Here is a 21,261-nt window from a genome sequence, read left to right on the forward strand (position 1 = left end):
GGATGCCTCCTGGATCCTCCCTAGGGAGGTGTTCCAGGCATGTCCCTCCTCCCTAGGGAGGTGTTCCAGGCATGTCCCACCGGGAGGAGACCCCGGGGAAGACCCAGGACACGCTGGAGAGACTATGTCTCTCGGCTGGCCTGGGAACGCCTCGGACTCCCCCCGGAAGAGCTGGAGGAAGTGTCTGGGGTGAGGGAAGTCTGGGCATCTCTGCTGAGACTGCTGTCCCCGCGACCCGGGAACGGATAAAAGCCTGGGATGAGAGTTTGACAGTCAGCTAAGGTCAGAAGTTAGATCTGGTATCATTAAACTGGAGAGGGTACTGTGACTCCTCAATATCGGGGCTGATGGCGGTATCACATTTCACTGTGATGCGGTGGTCAGAACTGATTGTAGCCTCTCTAGAAAGTACGATTGTGATTTAATCAGTTGCCCTGTAACATTTTCCATAGGCATCTCATTCCCCCGCTCGGCTAAAAATACACAGGCAGTTTATTCTTAAGGGAAGCATCAACAAGAAGTAGACAGCAGATTGAATTGGCTGGAAGTCAGACACTGGAGTGGCACCATGCATATTTGTAGATTTCAAACCAAACCCCTACAGTTGCACCCCAGACTGTAAGCTGGTTTTAGGGGGTGAAGGGAGTTTCTCCAGTCAGCATGTTTCTTCTGCCTCTTTGGAGATTTGTTATGCTGCACTCAATAATAATTAAAGCACAGTTTTACTTTGTGAAAGACAATATTTTGCATACCCTTGGAGCTCATACTAGCACACATCGCAAACTGAGCCCATGAACGAGCTGCCATTAAAAATACTAGTCCAACATTTTTGTTCTCATGTACAGTACATTTCACTGTCAGATTGGCAACAGACAGTTTGACATCTGTTTTCAGTCATTGCCTGAAAGGTAGCTTATTGACTCAATATGAAATGCTCCAATTTCTTATTATTGCATTCAGAAAACATCCTAGTACCTTGGAGGATTGTTTCTTTTTCAATTTAAAAGCAGAAGCAACAGTCCTGACTTCCCACATTTACATTATAGTAAATATTGCATGATGTATTTTATGCACTCACTCACTCACTCACTCACTCACTCACTCACTCACTCACTCACTCACTCACTCACTCACTCACTCACTCACTCACTCACTCACTCACTCACTCACTCACTCACTCACTCACTCACTCACTCACTCACTCACTCACTCACTCACTCACTCACTCACTCACTCACTCACTCACTCACTCACTCACTCACTCACTCACAAGTATATGTTAATTGGGCCGATGAGCTGCTCCCCTGTGGTAGATGGAAGAAAATCACATTGCCCTGGCGCCATGATAGACCCCTGCCAGAAGATTCCAAGGATTATACTTTAGGGCTTGAGGTAATGCTTGGTGGACTAAATGAAATGCCAGGTTCAACATAAAGTAGACTGGCCTGCAGAGAAAAGATGTGTGTTGTTATTCTGTGACTCCAACGGCCCCACATGTCTGCGGGGAGTCCTGAGCCTCAGGTTCAGCTCTGCTGCGCTTCAGCAGCACGTCTGCTTTATGACTGATTAGTCTCCTGGATGAATAAGTGGGAGGAAAAACAGACCACTCTCTAGTTTTGTATTTTCTAGCGTTAGTTGAAGTAGTCCCTGTAGTCTTCACCATCAGCATTTTCCAGCCTGACGGAGATACAGATTGCTGCAGACCTGTTTTTTATTGAAGGCGAGAGCAAAATTGAAAGTACTCTCAGCAAACGGTGACTGTCCAAATCATTTTTTGGGCCCCCTTTTTATTTGTTGTGGCTACTTCTTGGGTTATACTCCCAGCATTTATTCCTTTTACTGTAGAGCAACTTCTAAAACAGCACTTACACTTTTAAGCAAGTGACAGCTCAGTTTAAACTAAGTAATCCGATTGAGATTTTTCTGAAATCGCTGCAGTTCATTGGACAGTTAAGTAGAGCTCAGTGTATTTTATTAGTTGCTATGACAACTGGAGGGACAGTCAGGCAGCCAAAGGCAGTTTTTTACCCTTTTACTCTTGGTAACTGTCATATAAATGCCGCAGCAGGTTTGAGGGAGTTTTTTTTCTCTAATTATGGGTACTTCAGTGTTGTTGATGGTGCTCAGCTGCAACTTGTATCCAACGTATCACTTCAATTGCCATTTGTGAAAGCATCCTCTAGCTTTTATCTGCGCAAGTTGCCTGTCAGGAATGTGATACCCCAAAGGAAAAATGTTTAATTTAAAATTCTTTGCCAATGGAAAAAGCACAGAAGAGATCATTTGGAATTGCTAAAATGTAATTGACCATGAAGAAATTAATGCAACTAAGTCCAGAAAATAAAAAATGGTTCTGTAGACAGATACTGAAATGATTTCTTCTGCACAATCTTTAGTTGTTCTGCTTATTAATTCCTCAGACTGGATACAATCATGCAGAGGGCATGTAACATATTTTTTATTGCCAGTTTTATTCCATATGTATATATGGTTGAAAAATATATGAACATGTGTGATTATTACATACCTAAAGACAGCCATTCAAACCTTTTAGAAAAACAAAACAACTAGCAAAGTTTGCGATACTTATAATGATTGTTATATATTTTGAACAGGACTACATTTTCCATATTGAATACTAGCAGCTACACAACCCAATACATCATTTAAAAAGCAATTTATTCTGTAATCATTAAATAAAATTAGGATATTTATTGTTGTAAACAGCACTTCACTTTCGCTCCAACAGTCCAGCTACACAGACTTGCACACACACTTGCACTAATCACAGACAAAACAGAGTGTAGAAGAATCCTAATGATTGATTATAATGATCCTTCTCTTAAAATTAAACGAGCCATTTCCGTCCCGTCACTTATTCTCTCCTATCATTCTTCTCGTTTTCACTCCTCAGCCACACACAAACGAAGTGCTTAAAAATATATGCAGAATTTATGTTCTCACTTATGTATTAGTACAATAATGTCTAATTGTTTTATTTTTGTCACAGTTATTATAATTTAGCTTGCTGGAAAGAACAAATGGGTTGATGGAAAAATAAAACCCCTAGTTGTCTGAACATACACATTTATAAAACATTTGGCAAATACTTGAAGTCACTAAATAAAAGAAAGAAATTTAAATGATAATTATGGAGTGAGATAAAGCTTTCAGTATCAAAAGATGTCAAAAGCAGAACATTTGTACTTTTTTATTTATTTTTTCTTCACTTTTCTTTATCAGGGAGGGACATGGGCTATCAGAAACCTTTTGGATTAAAGCTAATCTGTTGGATTCAAAAACTCTAACCAGTGTTTCCACTAGTACCTAACATCAACCCAGAAGCTTTAGGGGAATGGAGCAATGAGTTACTGTGTGGTCAGAAGTTGTGTGGGATCAAGTCAGAAGATGATAGATAATCACAACAGGATATCAGGCCCAAGTGGATTTCCCCAAATTTAGTGGTACCTGCCCAAGATTTTTACCTGGTGTAGAATTTCTTAAGACAATGTACTTGTGATTCGCTAGTCTCATTGTTTCAGGTCACAGGGACTCGTTTCCCTCAGTCGGTCAGTACCAGATCGTAAGACTATCCAAAACTGGTTGCAATTAATCTATTAAGTTTAGAGGGGGAAAACGTTTTAACTACTAGTTACTTTTTAAATTAAACCATGAATTACATGCCAAAAAAAAAAAAGCTGAAAATCTTTTTCTGGCAATGTGAGCAGGAGAAAGTATTGAATTTGCGGTAAACAACATAAAAATGGACAAAAATAAAAAATAAGCTAAAGAGAATATTTATATGAACAAAACACTGCAAATGCTTTACCGATATGATGTTTCCCTGCTCGTTGAAATGAATGGCCATTATCAGGCTCCTGTACAGCTATGTAAGGAGCGGATCCATTTATTTGAATCAGTATTCGTTGGAGTAGAAAAGTATCTGTAACATGCAGGGCGGTCGGGGTGAGTGGTGGTGCTGGGGCGTCTTCAGGCATGAAATACAAAAGGAGACAAAAGCTGGGTGAGAATCATGAGAGGGAACAGATGTATGCACATATATATGCACACACAAAATGACTGATGAGTGTGTAATAGTGAATAAGCTGCTGCAGGCGACCTCCATCAGGGACAACAACAAACACATTTATAGCAACATGAAGGTGTGTGAGCTAAGTTTATGCTCTGTTATAATGAAATGCTTTTTTGTATAATTTTACAGTTTTTAAGATTATTTAAAGCCTCACCTCATAACTGTCTTAGAAACTAAAAACCAAAGCTTATTTGTTGTAGCCTCTCAAATGCAGCAAGATGTTGTGGACTCATGGACATCTTTTCCATAAAGCAGGCAACAGCTGGAAATCTCATTCCCACCCTGGGGTCTTTTCCCACACAGCAGTCCAATACACAAACTACCTCATATGCTTAAACTATTTAATTGGAGAAGCAGCATCATTAAAAAAATGCAAAGTCAGTAAATACTTGAGTAATTGCTTGCTTGTTTGTTCTTTTTATTTCTGCAGATGCCAAATATTGAATCGACTCAGTTTGTTCAACATAAAAAAAAATCTTCCTCTCAGCGATACAAAGCTGAGGGTTAAAGAAAGTAGGATTTAGCTTAAAAAGGACCCAAACAAGTGGAATACCTCTCTCAAAATTTTTCTTTGAATGCTAGATAAATGTTATTTGACCTTCATACTCATGATTTTGTGATCTATTTAGTAAGGCAGAGTATCAAATAGAAAAAAAGAAGAGAAAGTGTACCTTTTCGTGTAATTGTAGCTGGGTGTTTAGGGTAAATATCACATTGTTGTCTGTCGTTATGATAATAATGAAAATGATACTATGCTACTTTAAGGGTGTTTTTTTTTTCTTCTCAAGTAAAAATGATCATTAATCCAAATATTGACTGTGTAATACCTTCCAGCCCAGTTATCCTCAAGTAACCACATACTGCTGGCTTGTATTGAATGTAGTGTTTTGTGACCTGTTTTTTCCATCATAGTTAATTTCTAACGTCCTTGTTCTTATTACACTATTCTGTTTTCTGTGTGTGTCTGTGTGTATGACCCACTACACTACACACTACACTCAGGTGATTGAAGGCCTATCAGAGAGAGTTATCATGAACAAAGCTGAGTGGAAAGTGTTATCAAGCTGCCTCCATTAAATCCAACCACTTACTCCCATGCACTCACGCAACAAACATGCACACATACACCTAGATGTGCTTGGCACGCTTTTCAGTTTTATGGTGGTTTCTTTTTTAGTCAGAGGGGCCTTAGAGTGGTGTTGAGTTTTGAACTTTTTTTGGGATAGTGTAGATTTGGATGTAAAACTTACAGAATCAGGAAATCGTCATCCACTCTGGTCCTCGATCACACAAACATCAAAGCTGCAGACAATTGAAGAACAAGTCCAACCACGTTTCACAGGGAGCGTGGAGAAAAGAGCTCCACTAGTTTTGTTTCAATTTTATTTACAATATGGAAGCTTGTCTTGCTAAGAGCACCATGATGATTGACCATTTTTATGATCTCTGTCTGAAAAACAGGTGTCTATTCAGTGAAATTTGAGCAGCCGCAAAATTCATATTGGACTTTAGATAAACATGTGTGTACAACAGGTGTATAGGTGTGCATTCTTTGCCAATTGATGATCTCATAATATTAAAAGCAGCCAATTTTATGTCTTTTTTTATTTACATGATTTCATTAAGTATTGGTGAAGTATGACAGGTTTAGGGAAGAATATCACAGTGATATATCAAAAAAAGGACCCCTTTTGACTATTTCTTTTCAACTGTGTTCATAGCAGCATGGATAAAGGGTCGAGATAAGATATTAGCTCCTGATGGTGGATTATTTTAAATGTTGTTTTTATGACTGAAGCCTGATCTGAGAAAAGCAGAAAATGACACTTCCCAGCAGAGACATGCTGTCAACAATAAATACAAACAAGTCACTATTAGATGATTAAAAAGAATGCCTTCCACTTGACATGCTCTTCCCCTTTCTCTTCTTTCATATTTGTCTCGAATGGATATATTTGTTGGTGCCCTTCAATAAAGAAAGGAAAACCCACAATGCTCTGTGAACAAAAGTACAAATGGACAATCATTTATTGAAAATTGCATCAGACATTAGTCTTGGGAAAAAAATCTAAACTGATAAAAAATGGCCATGACATTCTGATTTGGTACCCGCAGCTTAATATTTTGTTGTACAACCTGTTCAGGCCTGTCCAGGACACCAAACTTTCTGACCGAGGGCAGCACATTTTCACTCCAGAACGTATATATATATATATATATATATATATATATATATATATATATATATATATATATACATATACATATACATATATATATACATATACATATACATATACATACATATATATATATATACATATATATATATATATATATATATATATATATATATACATACACATATACATATATATATATATATATATATATATATATATATATATACATATATGACATGTATGTATATATATATATATATATATATATATATATATATATATATATATATACACATATACATACATACATGTCATATATGTATATATATTAGGGCTGGGCAATTTTGGACAAAAAAAAAATCCCGATTATTTTCTCTGAAAACCCGATTTTTGATTTCGATTTCGATTTTTTTGGTAAAACTACAAAAGACAATGGAATAAATTGTTTAAAATATTTTATCTTCATTTTAGAAAAATAGCAAACAAATTTCCCTATTGGGAATGAAGTGCAATTGAAAGATACTGTAAATCCTCCTTGAGTTTAGTAAAGTGACAACATTTACTATTTTCTTGACCAAACAAAGATGACTAGACGAGCTCTGTCTGTAATGCAGCCAGCTGCAAAAAAGGACAATCGATTTTCCGATTTTCATTTTTTAACATCGATTTTGATTAATAAATCCGATTTAGATTTAAAATATATATTAAAAATAAATATATATATATATATATATATATATATATATATACCTGCACAAGGGCAATAGCCTCTGCATATGGTGCGCCTGCTCAACCCACTGACCTATCCAGGGCCCCACAAATCATTCTCTTTTGGGTCATATTCCCAAAAGCTTTGTGGCTTGTAAATGTACATTTTGACAAATCTATTGGTTGTTTATGATTTGCGTTTAACAGTGGACTCCTTGGTCCAGTAGTGATGGATGTTGTGCTCTGACACTGATATACCTTGACCTTGGAATTCACCTTAAATCTCTTCCGATGATGTTCTGGGCTCTTTGGCTATCATTCGTATTATCTGTCTCTTCAAGTTGTCACCAATTTTCTTTTTGCCGGGAGGGAGATTGGCTACAGTCCTGTGGGTGATAAACCTTTTAATGAAATTTGTAGACACAGAAACATCAAGCTCCCTTTCACCCTAGGGATACCAATGAATTTATCCAGTTCAGTTTCATTCGGTTTTTTTGTTCTTGTTTTTCAATGATTCTTTTGAACCTCAATTCAAAAGGAAGGTCTTATTTCTTTTTTAGTAAACTATTATTTATTATTATCTTTAATAGTTTCAAGTTATTTTAGTAACAATTGTGGGTTTTTCTTTCTTTAACAGAGGAGTGACATCAAATTTGTCCACATGTAGGTATAACATAAGCAACTGACATGCCAGGCTTAAATGGAAGAAGGAGGAAATGAAGGTAATCGTCCTTGATTTCCTGCAGCGTTACTCCTTTGACCTGCTAAGATTTAACTTTCCGTGGAGGCCTGAGATCCTCAGAAGTCAACATTACTAGCTGGGAGGCAGAAGAGATAGACAGACAGGTGATGGCTTAGATACCAGCGTGTGTGCCTGTGTGAGTCTGACTGCACCAGTCTGCATGGAGAGCATAAGATGAGAGCACTTGCTGTGGGATATTTATCTTCCAAGATGCTGGTTGGGCAGAGCTGTCAGCAGCTTTTGTGTGTGTGTTTGTGTGTGTGTGTGTGTGTGCGTGCCTGCGTGCGTGTGTGTAAGGGCATGTCAGTCAGAGGAATAGCATACTGATTTTCTAATATGTTTATTGATCCAGGACTCTGCATTACATCCCTCATCTTACTATAGCGTCCACCTACTGATGTGCAGGCCTGACCTGAGTAGTAAAGCAGCAGAAGTTTAGTAGAGCATAACAAAAAGAATGTTTTCAATAGCGTAGATCTTTGTTTGCAGACCAGCTCTGCAGGCCAAGTCACATAGTTTCTCAGCTTGGTTCCACTGTGTTCTTCATTGAAAGAAGTAATAATATATCATTGATTTGAGAATCAGAGTGCAGTAGTTTGCCAAAATGCTTCTGCGGGTATCAGGTGAAAGTGCAGCAGGTTAGAGCAAAGTTGAGGATTAGCATCGGAGTTATACACACATGTTTATATGACGACATAGAAAATGATCCGATTCCACGTACATTTCATTAATAGATCATTTGTCATTGCTATGGAAACTGCTGACAGCAAGTCACTGTTGTCATGGGAACAGCTTGAAAGATTCGTAAAGAGGAAGAAAGAGGCGAATGTAAGAAAGGTTGAGGAAAAATTTAAACACAGAAGGAAGAAGCCCAGCAGTGGATGACACGCAGAAATGTTTTCGAGTGATGTGTGGGATCAATTAAGTTTAAATTTTTTATTTTTTTAATCTCATCCCAAAATGTATATATTTGTTTCTGCTCCTAGATGATCAAATCAAGAAAATATAATTCAATTTAGACCTGAGGTGCTTGTGAATATTCGCTTGCACAGTTTTCTGCAGAGGGTGGAATTCAAATAAAGACAAAAGACAGAGAAATCCTACCAATTGCAGAAGAAGGTATTTTCCATCTTGGCTCAAAGATGATTGAATGTTCTCCGTCTGCCTCCTATTTTCTCCTTCATCTTCTCCCCGCCCCTCCTCCACTCATGCCGGCCACTTCACAGAAAGGCTTTTAGATGATTAAAACCCAAGAGAGTGGGTTTATTGTATTTGCTATGGTTCAGTATCTCAGTGTCACTCTGACGGTTGATTGTGTTGGAATATTATATACTAGGCTTTGCTCCTCATGTCTATCTTACCGGGTGTCTGGGAAAGGGAAACTAAGAAAACGTCTGGAGAAAAATAATTTGAATAGCATTTTAAAAAGGAATAACCACAAAAAAATAGCAGCAAATTGTTTATTAACTGCACAATGTGATGTTTCCATTCATGCAATTAGAACATTTCTTATGGAGCTCTCCTGTTAAATGATGTCATTTGTAAATACCTTCGGTCATTCCAACATTAAACTTCAGTGACAGCATAATAAACCTACATTTTAATTCTCATAAATCTGTAAATAATTACTTCAAACCAAGCAGAAGTAGCATGTCCTAGTAACTGCTCTGTATCTCACATCTGTCTGGATTTTAAATGCATAAGTCACTTGCATAAACCAGAATATTTTAGGGACTCGTCATTTCAGGCAATTGTGTAAACAGCCTAATCTCATCTTCACCCGACTCGCGGCATTGGCACCAGCAGAATTTGCATGCTTATGTAAACGCAGGCATATTTAAAAACCCTAATGTTTGCTCCCGGTGCTGCTGCCACCCCATTGTCTCTGAAGAACGTTCATTTAAAAATAAAAATGTTACAGCTTTTCTCCTCTTCCATCTCAATATAATGCCTGCCAAGCAGTATGGTTTGTAATTTCATAGGGAAAAAAGAGAGAGAAAGAGAGAGAGTGAGCGTAGTTGAAGGATGGGTCAGATAAATGCTCAGATGACAGAAGTTTCAACTGGAGCTGCTGTTTTTATGACTTCACTTTGAAATAAGCTTCTGCCTAATGCAATTGCAACTGAGCTAGAGATAATATCTATGTGTAGGAGTGGGTTCACTCTCGCACCCGCACGTATACCCGCTATGCAAAGAGGGTTGACAGATTGAAGAGGTGGAGCTTAAACTACCCAGCCTGACCCTGGCAACGACATCACGATGATGCAACAGTACATGCATGTGTGTGTTTTTCCTAATTGATGACTCACTAGCAGCTCATGGTTTATGATGCGCCGAGAAGCTGATTTATGCATCAGACGTTGGGGTTTTATACTGTTTATTTATATCGACAACAATTTGCAGTAGCACACACATAGGCACAGATGCACTGCAAAAGACTCTGCATTCAAGATGAGGAGGATGACAAACTGTGTACCTTGTCTTGCTTCTTCCAAATGCTGCTGTCACATCCAGTAAATATCTGTGTACCATCTGTCCCTGCAGCTCTGCTTCACTGCTGCTGCAGTGGCTGTTGCTGCAGATGCTTCCATCAAGTCCTGAGTGATCAACAGAAATCCAAGTTTATCACTTTTTTTAATATCTGTAATCCAGTAAGCAGTACAAGTAGGGGACTTTCTGGGAGCAGAAGCACTTATCATTTTCTTGATTTGGTTTGCAAAAACCATTATATGATATCGTAAACACCAGATTACGGTATCATGACTAGGGGTGGGTATTGGGAAGGACCTCACGATACGATACGCATCACGATACTTGAGCCACGATACGATACACATTGCGATATCCCGATTATGCGATATCCCGATTATTATATTCTACATAGTTCACCGAAAAATTTAAAAATGCAATACACATCTTAAAATCCAAGTTGTATATATGTACATCAGATGATAGTGATGGATCTTAAAATCCAAGTTGCACGTTCATCAGATTATAGTGACAATTCATGGGACAAACTGAGTCAAAACAATGTTTTATTATAACTATACAAGCTAAAGTTACAACATATTTGTATATGTTTTTCATATTATTTACATCATATGAAATTAACATTAAATTTAGTATGAGGTTGCTTTAATTATGTGGCAAATGATAATAAACACAAGAAAGATGGGTACTAAAACCAAGGACAGGCACAGTGATCAGTCAGTATAGATATAAATCCATAAATAAATAAACCTCTGTCCATTATTTTTCATTTTTTAAGGACAGGCAATTGTGTTATATAAAAAAATAAATTATAAAATGAAATAAAACGTTAAATAAAACCTGAGCTCAGTGCAGGGCCCTCCCAGGAGCACTGGGTGATATAATGGGAAAAAAATCGGGGATAAAAAATATTTAAAAAAAAAAAATCGATATTTAAATTTTGAATATCGATATTGAATCAGCTGGAAAAGTATTGCGATATATTGCCATATCGATATTTTTGCCCACCCCTAATCATGACATTTATGCACGTGTTTTCTATTCATTGCTCATTGGAGTTTGGTTCACCTTAAACTGGCCATCAGTCCATCACAGAGAAACACACCAGCAGACAAGACAAAAACTGTTTTTGCACTTTCCAACAGTCTACACATCAGAATAAGCATTTGCAGCAATTGATTTGACCTGTTTTATTTTCAAACAATATAGGGCAGTTGCAAATGAACACTGTCAGAAATTGCTAAGCACTCGCCAGCAGAAAATGTACCTAAGCTGACTTTTTAAATTGAGTGTTTTTGTAACACTTGATTACTATTTGTACACTATTTATACATTCTTATTCTTATTGGCAACAAATGCCATTCCACAATAAGGAAAAAAACAATTAAATGTGCAGTTCCATTTTAAATAAGTTTCTATTAGTTTAAATAATTATTTATTAATAAGGATTTTCTTTGCATTTTCATTTGCATTTGGAATGTCATGTCCTCTAAGAGAGAAAAGACAAAACAAATGAAAAACCTAGTTTGTCTGTCATACCTTACAGTAGACCCTTCATTCAAAGGTCTTTATTTGACAGTGTATTGGTATCATTTGGTCTGATAATTTGGGTTATTTTACCCTGGCTACCTATGCATTATATTGCTGACAGCAACTTACAAGTGTTTTTGTCAGTTTGCCAGACCGATAAAACAGAATTTTTGAATGTCAATTTTGCCGCTTTTGCACTAGGACTTACTTGGCCCGACTCGGCTCGGCGCGGCTTTACACGCGTGTTTTTGCACAGCCAGATGAGAAGTGGGGGGGGTTGTGGTGAAGCTGCTGTGACGTACTCAATTGCGCAGCACCTTTGTTTGTGTCGGCGCTGATGAGAAAATCAGCTGGAGCCGGGAGCGGCTGAGAAAAAAACAGCCCGTCTACATCGCTTTTTTAATTTTTCTCGACAGCCACCAGGTTTATGAACATCTGCACCTCAGAGTTGGATCACCAAACAGACGTTTGTGCTGTATAATAAAATCGCCGCGAGTCGCCTCGCGCTGACTCCCGCTTCCTGATTCAAACGTCTGACGGCCCCGCCCCCCGACCAATCAGGGGCGTGGAGGGTGGTGACCTCAGAAATAGTCCCTGCTCAGCCCGCAAAAGAACCTGGCTGAAATGGTTACAGAAAAAAGTATCGACTTGGAGCGGCTTTACCCGTCTCAGCCCTAGTGTGAAAGCGCAAAACGGGTAGAACCGAAGTAATACTAATGCAAAAGCGCCATTTGACATGATATCAGTTGGAGGCAACACAAAATTGTGTTGCCAGTTCTTTGTTCTACTAGTAATGATGATATTTAAAGGAGCATGATGCAGGATTGAGGCAGGATTTATGAAAAAAAATTGTATACATTTTTAGTTTTCTAGTAATAATGTCAGATGAAGCGTTCCAAACCAAAAAGAATGAGCCCTCTAGTGTATCTCTCCTTTGCCTTGAACAGGCTGTGTGCTGCAAAATGTGCTGCAATTGTGGGGCCGGAATTTCCCGCGCTGGGCTGCGGATGTGACGTCACATGACGCTGCATCTGCGTTCTCCCCGTTCTCCCGTGCCGGCTTCACTGTTGGCTGCAGTACCCCCGACAGCCGTCGTGGCGAAGGGTGGCGCTAGAGAGTCTCATTTCTTAAAAGGAGCCTCAAGCTCCTTTAAAGGAAAATAAATAAAATGGATTCTCAGAATGGGGAACCATCTGCTTGTCAATCATAGAGGGACCCTTCACAGACGTGATGATTACAGTAAAATTACATACAGTCATGTGAAAAAGAAAGCCCACTTTTATCAAAGCATTTAAAAAAACACACAATTTGATCCTTAACTTGTCTTAAAATTGGGTGTCAATTCAATTTCAGTTGAACAACAGTTATTATTTTAACAAAAGGCAGAATGCGGAAGCAGTGTGTGAAAAACCCTTACTGCCTCCGCAAGTGTTGAGAAGATAAGAAGCCAAGGTGCTGCCTCAGCAGCACAGATGTTTTTTTTGTAGTTTTCAGGGAGCCGCCAATTAAATTGATGGACTTTTAGCAAGTTTTAAGTATGTAATGCTCAGAGGAGTAAAATAAAATAAAACAAGTGCCACATCTCAGATTCTACTGGCCTTTGGTTTGCATGTTAGTTGCTAAAGTTCTTCTTTTTTTTTAAACAGGAGATACAGTTGTATTGACGATAATGGTAAAAACTTTAATAACAAGTAGTAATAGAATAAATATATATATATACATTCACACAACAAGTTTTTTTTTCCTCAAGTTTCTTTAGTTGCTATATTTCATCAAAATGCAATGCCAAAAAATATTGGACAATTTTGGCTTTTTTGAACTGGTAAACAGAGGAAAACATTTTTTATCTTTAAAAAGAACATTTTATTAAGGCAAAAACTTACAAAGTTGTATTAAAAATGAATAAGATGAGACCGAGGTGGTTTGAATTGGGTGCATAACAGCAAATTTACAACAAAACGTTGAATAAAGGTGTTGGAATTGGTTATCTCGGGCAGGGGGATTTTATTTCAGTCCCATCTTCATGAATTCAGTACTGCAGCTTTTCATCAGATTATTAGAGGAAATTACAGTTAGACTCACTGTTACTGTAGATTGAGTAGATATCGTAGGAAACGTCCATTGCTTACCTTATTTTTGTCCTACTCTCCAACGTCCTTCTTCTCTTTTTGGTGTAACCGTTTTTTTTCTCTCTTTCTGTCTCTCCAGTCCACTCCACTTCACCTGGCAGCAGGATATAACAGGGTGAGGATCGTTCAGTTGTTACTACAGCATGGAGCCGATGTTCATGCCAAGGACAAGGGGTACGTACAGCAAAACTAACTGGAGTTTAGATGGAAATAAAAACGTTGTGAGATCAGATTTGAAGGTACCAGAAGAACAGGGTAGGATCTGAGGGTTGAATACAGTCAGCGCCAGAGGTATTTGGACAATGATTTATGATTTTACATATAGACACAAGGGATTAGGAATCACAACCTTTTTCAGTAAAGTACCTCCATTTTCAAGGGTTCAAAAGTTTTGACGATTGACTAATTTACAGAAATGAAGCTATTGGATCAATTAATCAGTCAATCTTTATTTGTATAGCACATTTAAACAACAAAGGTTGACCAAAGTGCTTCATAGACGTTTAAGAACAAATAGATACTAAAACGGGTATTGACCATTCTATTGATTTGGCTTAACTTTTGGAAATATGAAGTGCAATGAGAGTTCAGTGCAAGTTACGAAGATCATGAGATTTTTAAAAATAAACCTACAAAATCTATATGGCAGGTAGAAAAAGGTTAGGTGGGGTTATAGTTGAAACCACTTTGTTATGGTATGTGTATGCATGGCTGTCAATCAAACAGGCAAACTGGTTTTTGATAATTATGTGGCTGGAAAGAGCAGTAGTAGGATAAGTTCTGAGGTATACAAGACTGGACTCATTCTCCTTCAATGATCCCTGCTACAAAACAGAAATCTGCACTTTAGTATAGATTGAAAGTAGGGCTGTTCGATTAATTGATTTTAAATCGTAATCGCGATTATGTAATTAGAACGATGTTAAAATGTGAAAATCGTAAAATCGATTTTTCACTTTTTTTTTTTTTTTTTTTTTAACCTTGTCTGCACACATATTAATGATTGATACCATATTAATGATTGATGGAAATACCTCTCAATACCTGCAACAAGTGCCCCATCGGAGAGGCTCTTTAGTGTAGGAGGGGGCGTTGTAACATGCCACCGGGCATCCCTCAAGCCAGATGCGGTAGACCGGCTCGTGTTCCTTGCAAAAAACTTGCAAATGTGAATTTTTTCAGAGATAAAACTTTATATTTGATTATATTTTTTAAAACTTTTTTTCAACTTATTTTACAGAGTTTTGCACTTTATTCATTCATTTTTGGTTTAATAAGAGCAAAGTTTGCACTTAAAGCCCAATGGGGCAAATGTTCAATAAAAAAACAGCATATTTGAAATAATTTCTTTGCCTTTTGTCAATTCACAAAATAATCGTAATCGTAATCGAAAATCGGATTTTGAGAGAAAAAAATCGAGATTTTATTTTTGGGCAAAATCGAACAGCCCTAATTGAAAGTAATCCTAAACATACTGGGAGAAGAAATAGCCCATTCATCAGTGGCCCCAGAGGACTCTACAGAGCAGCTTTTCAATTACTGAAGACCAAACTGAGGGTAGAAGGGCCGACAAACCAGCAACATCTGAGAAGGACCGGTGGCTCCAGTGAAGGCCTGGAGAAAACATCTCCATGGAGGAAACTCACTGTCACGCAGTCATTCACCTCTAAGGATTTTAAGCCAAGTCATATTTCTAATTATGTAACAAACATCAAGGTGACAAGACTGACTCCTTGAGGAGAAACACAGTCCATACTCACTGAAAGATGTTATCAAACCTGCACAGTTAAGGAAAGGGAATAGATAAACCTGGCCCCACCTCATGTTTCCCTCTTGTTCTGTCAAGGTTACTGGTGTCAATTAGTTCTGCTTCATCTAAACTTTTTCCTGGATAGCTACCTGTGTGTGACATGTAGCATCATCGTCTAACCACATAACACACCGGAGTTTATTTGCTTCGAGCCCTTTAATAGAAATGTGATCCAAATGTGTTTGATAATATGAAAACACAACTCATGCATCTGGATAAAGTCAACCAATACAATGTTACAGCATTACAGAGCTACTGGAGGTCACTTTATTGAAATATAAATGTACATTACAAAAGGGAGGTAAAGGATGTGAGTACTGTTTTTTTTTAAATTATTATTATTATTATCCACATTTCTCAAGAGTTGAACCATTTTTTTTTGCGTTTTCTCTTTCTAGTGGTCTGGTACCGCTACATAATGCCTGCTCTTATGGACACTATGAAGTCACAGAGCTGCTGCTTAAGGTACGAACACTCCCACAGATATGTTCAGTTTTTACACGCATTTTATGCATCATTTTGCTGATTATAAAAATTCTGAATAAGATAAAAGTTGGATATCTGGTTGTAACTTTATCATAAACCAAACATCTACACACCAGATTAATTTCTCATTAATTTCCATCATCTCAGAGATCCTGTTCTCAACAAATCGTCTCATTCTCTCTCTCTCTCTTTATTCCCTTTATTTTCTGTAACATCCACTGTGATGTATTTTTTGACTTCTCAGCATGGGGCTTGTGTGAATGCCATGGATCTGTGGCAGTTCACTCCTCTCCACGAAGCTGCGTCCAAACACCGCGTGGAGGTCTGTTCTCTGCTGCTGAGCCACGGGGCCGACCCAACCCTGCTCAACTGCCACAGCAAGAGCTCTGTGGACATGGCGTACACCCCCGAGCTGAAGGAGAGACTGGCATGTGAGCGTGACTCTTCATTTACAGAAACTTTAGCTGTCGTGTGCAGCGCAGATAAATGTGTCAGTGCTGAACAACTGAATAGACAGTTACAAACAGATGCACCTGGAACAGGTGGTTAGTTAAATGTAAAATAGGTATTTCTTTGTTTTTTGAAAAGAAAAAGACAAAAAAAAAGAAAAAAGGAGCTGTAAGGAGAGACACGTGTGTCATCGGAAGTTCAACTGTCTTCAAAAACTAAACACAAAATAGTTTTTATTACGCTTGTCTTCATTTTTTTTAGACTTGGCTCAAACATAATCGAAGAAAAATGTCCGTCCTGGATTGAAACATTGCCAGAAACAAGAAGTGTGATGCGGTGATTTTCGAAACCTTTAACTCAAAGGAGACAGTACTATGTTTGGCAGCGTCTGTGCTCGGACCCAACAAGAACATTCAGTTTCTTTTCTCCTGGTCAGTTCGCTCAGGCACTGAAAAAAACATAATATTGAGGAAACTATAGACAAAGAACATTATGATAGCCTGGGAGGACTATATGCAGTAAATGAAGGTGAAATCTTAATTGTATGCACCATCTGGTACTGGAATTACATGCAGTTTAGATTGAGGTTTTTTGATATGGAGATATTGTTATGGAGTGTCATACTGTTTTCTTTTTCTTTCTGAGTTATGACAAAAAAAGGATCTGAGTACTCATCTCTGGGACACGTAAAAGTAAAGCAAAATGAAGATAATTCAGGGAGGCCTTCTTAAAATTGCAGTGCAGGTCGTCATAAAAGAGACAAAGACACTTAAATAATTTATCCTTGTAGCGTTAGGGAAACACATCCATGCATATCAGCTTCAGGCTGTCTTCAGTTTATTACATTCTGTTATCAGTTTTAAAATAAACATTTTTCAAAAATATATGATGTTCCCATTTCATTGTGATTGGTCACATCTGTAACTTCACCTCGTTTTAAAGGAGAAAAAAAACATACTCCACACTTGGTTTAGGATATATGGATCAAATTTACTCAACTTCCTGTTTCATATTGAGCTTCATTTAGTTTTCATCAAAATATGTGTTATACTGTATGTTAGAGTGCATATGCTCATATTTGCCTGTCTTATATACCTTAGTTTCCTTTTCTTTTCTTTTTTTGCCGTAGTGTTGCTCATTTATACCTAAAAAGTCTACTTTCAAGAGTTCATGTTGTCCTCGTTTCACTTTTTATATTATTATTGACTTCATATCATCAAAGAAGAGCCACTTTCTTTTTTGCGAAGGATTTATACCAGCATTACATGAATACAAAATGTATTCCTTGATTTTGTGTTTTTAAGTCCTTGGCACCAACACGTAGAGCCTCCAGTTTCCTTTTATAAAATGTGATGAAACAAGTTGTTTTTCTTCCCCATATTTAGGACATATAATCACTTTGTAATAAACATGAGTCAGCTTTGTACTGATAAGCCAAAGATGAACATTCGAAAAAAAGCAAATCACATGAGTACACGCTGAAACTACATATGCTCATTTCTGCATTTCAGTAACTAAGCTGTAAAATCAGTTTTAGGCTTTAGAAGTGCAGCTTCTAAAGCTGCGCTTCACGCTTCCTTTGTTTTTCACTTTTGGACACTTATACTGTAATTTTTCACCCATTATGAGAAGACTTTAGTGTCGTATAAATAAGCGTTAGAAGCCTCAGCGGCATAAGTGGATGAATACACACAACATAATTCTGTCTGCTTTTAATCACTTATGATGATGCAGTCTTTTATCCGTATGCGTGGATCTGATGTTATTCATTTATGTCCATGTCCGTCTGAGGATTGTTTTTAATGAATTCATTTTTTTTTTTCACTGGCTGAATTATTTCAAAGCACTTTGTTGTTGGTAATTTTTAACTCCCAGGAAGATAATCACTTGTTTTTACTCCAACACCAGCAGACAGACTGTTGATCATATGTTATCAGATTCTCGGTACAAAACAAAAGTTTAAATACATCCGTCTCTTGTATTGTTATGCTCCAGGACTAGTGCAGATTATTGCGATGTTCAGTGTTGCGGTGTTTAGGGTGGCAACCCTATAAAATCTTTCCACTCAGTTGAAGAAGCACCACTACTGCTTTTTCCAGCTTTTGCATTTCTCAGAAATATGTCAAGATAAGCTCAAAAATGTATTGTGAGCACATTTAAAATTAGTGTTTTCCCATCTGATCTTCATGATGTTGGCGTTTTATGTTTGTGTGTTTGTTCAGATGAGTTTAAAGGCCACTCGTTGCTTCAAGCAGCTCGAGAGGCCGATATGGCCAAAGCCAAGAAGACCCTGGCTCTGGAAATAATTAACTTCAAACACCCTCACACACACGAAACTGCGCTGGTACGATTTAACACCCTTTCCTAGAATATTAGAAAATGCTCTAAATTTCACGCATGGTTTTTTCAAAGTGTGTGTTTGTGTGTGCCAGCATTGTGCAGCAGCGTCGCCTCACCCCAAAAGGAAACAGGTCACAGAACTGCTGTTGAGGAAAGGCGCTAACGTCAACGAAAAGAATAAGGAGTGAGTGTTCTTCTCTCTACCTGGATCCATTGTTCGTGATCTCCAAAAAGAAAATATTCTGATTCTGCTTCATTTTAGAGGTCGAATCAGTTACCTAATAACTGATTAACTGAAGCGATATTGATCCAAAGCGTTTTCAGTTTGGACATTTCTACTGTCTGCTGCTTGTTCAAGCTTCTGTTTTCAAACAGCTGGCCTTCTTTTTCAAAAAACTCTTCATGTTTTCATCTGTTTTTAGCAAGGACATCCCATCATGTTGAGTTACTGCTGGGCAGAAAATGCTTCAGACAGGTACCAGTGAGGAGGGCTCCGATTTTAAATGCAGAAGATTTTCTGATTTGATACGTAGTGGAGGCGCTTCAGTCAGGCAGCTTCCACCGAGCAACAGGCTGTGACTCTGTTCCCGCTGGGCGTAGAGGCAGAATATGCACCACACAGACCCAGCAGACAGAGATGTTGGAGTTCATCGCTGTTGACAGTCTGACCTCCTAATGGATGTTACAGTGAATGTGGAAGTTATTTAGTATTCTTAAAACTGATCCTTAAAAAAAAAATGTTCCTGTCCGGCAGCCAGATTACAACAGTGAAATTTCGATGTGGATTTATTTAATGATCCAACTTTTGATTTATTGCATTGAAGTCTCCAACTTAAAAACAACAAGAAATAAGAAGTGTGGTAGCTCATCACTGACCCGCACGTAACGGCCACTTAGATGAGTCGATGTGTTTTATTGAAGAGATCTGTGGCTTTTCCTCATTTTCCTACAAAAGTCTCAGTTTGTTTTGTATTTGAGAAAATTCATATTTGATGGTTGACGTTCGTACTGATATCATGTTTTCAGTTTTTGCTAACCAACATGGATGTGTGCCAGACATTGCGGTATTGAAGCTAAACTTAATATTTAACTTGCTTAAACCGGAGGCCTGTGTAGTGGAAGACATAGATATTGTGTGTTTTGTTTGAGTGAACTTACTAGTCTACTCCTGGAAAGATTGGCAACTGTCTTGAATGTTTTCGACTCCTACATAATCTTTTTCACTGCAGAATGTCGGACACAGAATGGTTTGGAAATGACATTTAATTCCGCATCCCCTGACTGCTACTTAATGACTTAATTATTCAATGTACTCAGCATTTTCCCTCTTTTGTCACCCAAACTGCTCTGATTACCTTCTCCTCTGCCCTTTACTTGTCTTTTTTTATAGTTTCATGACTCCTCTCCATGTAGCAGCAGAACGAGCTCACAATGACATTATGGAGGTGCTACAGAAACATGGAGCAAAGGTAAATTACAGTATTTTTAATAATAATTTATTTATTTTTAATCTTTCTTGTTGCTCTCAGTTAGATTTCAAGAGGTATGAAAAAAATGAATGAATTCCCTGCATGTATTTTTCCTTAATTTCTTTATGTCCTCACCCACATTCATTTCTTGTAATTATTATTATACAGTTGTAATTTCTATTTCTGTAGTCTTTACTGTAGTCTTTACATTCATTCACCTTCAGCATTCATTCATATTTTATACTATGACTCTTTTTTTTTTGGCTTTTTTTTTTTTTTTTTTTTTGGTATGTTTGTTGTTTTGTGATTGATGTGTTTTTATAGGTATTAAACTACTTTGGCTTGGATAGACAGAACATTTACTGCCAACTGTAAAAGATTTCTGTAAAACAAAATACTATACTTTAGTGGTATATTTCAAAATTGATTGCACTACCAATTTGATCCAGACATACTGTCTCAGAAGCAGGAAAACAGGTCCAAACAATTACACTCCCACCGCCGTGCTTCACGGATTGGCTTCTGTGTTTTTCTTTCTTTGATCACCGTGATTCTCATTCAGAGTTTTGCTGTGGTGGCATATGTTGATAAAACATTTTTCTAAAAACCTTCTGGCTTGTGTGTGTGATCTAAAGAAAAGTATAAATGCTCAGTGATCTATGAATTTCTTCTTGAATGTCTGCCTTGCAACACCACTGTTTAATGTTCTTGTGATGGTTTAAAGGGTAATTTCTCTAGATTAAAGTTCAGGGTTTGCTAAATGATAACTCCAATCTTGGAGAGATAATAATTGGGCAACTGCTGGTTTTGGATTTCCTAACTTTTTAAACA

The 21,261-nt window shown here is 37.6% G+C and overlaps 1 protein-coding gene across 2 annotated transcripts in view; it reads left to right on the forward strand.

Moving 5' to 3' along the window:
• The window catches only part of LOC133455366 (poly [ADP-ribose] polymerase tankyrase-1-like), a 108,567-nt gene that overhangs the window by 53,126 nt on the left and 34,180 nt on the right, over nucleotides 1-21,261 (forward strand). For both annotated transcript variants that reach the window (XM_061734355.1, XM_061734356.1), the window contains exons 8-13: nucleotides 13,955-14,049; nucleotides 16,084-16,150; nucleotides 16,416-16,602; nucleotides 18,844-18,965; nucleotides 19,054-19,145; nucleotides 20,352-20,430. In XM_061734355.1, the coding sequence (XP_061590339.1) occupies nucleotides 13,955-14,049; nucleotides 16,084-16,150; nucleotides 16,416-16,602; nucleotides 18,844-18,965; nucleotides 19,054-19,145; nucleotides 20,352-20,430 (642 nt within the window). The remainder of the gene's footprint in view (nucleotides 1-13,954; nucleotides 14,050-16,083; nucleotides 16,151-16,415; nucleotides 16,603-18,843; nucleotides 18,966-19,053; nucleotides 19,146-20,351; nucleotides 20,431-21,261) is intronic.

The sequence above is a fragment of the Cololabis saira genome, chromosome 11, assembly GCF_033807715.1.
Source record: "Cololabis saira isolate AMF1-May2022 chromosome 11, fColSai1.1, whole genome shotgun sequence".
NCBI lineage: Eukaryota > Metazoa > Chordata > Actinopteri > Beloniformes > Belonidae > Cololabis > Cololabis saira.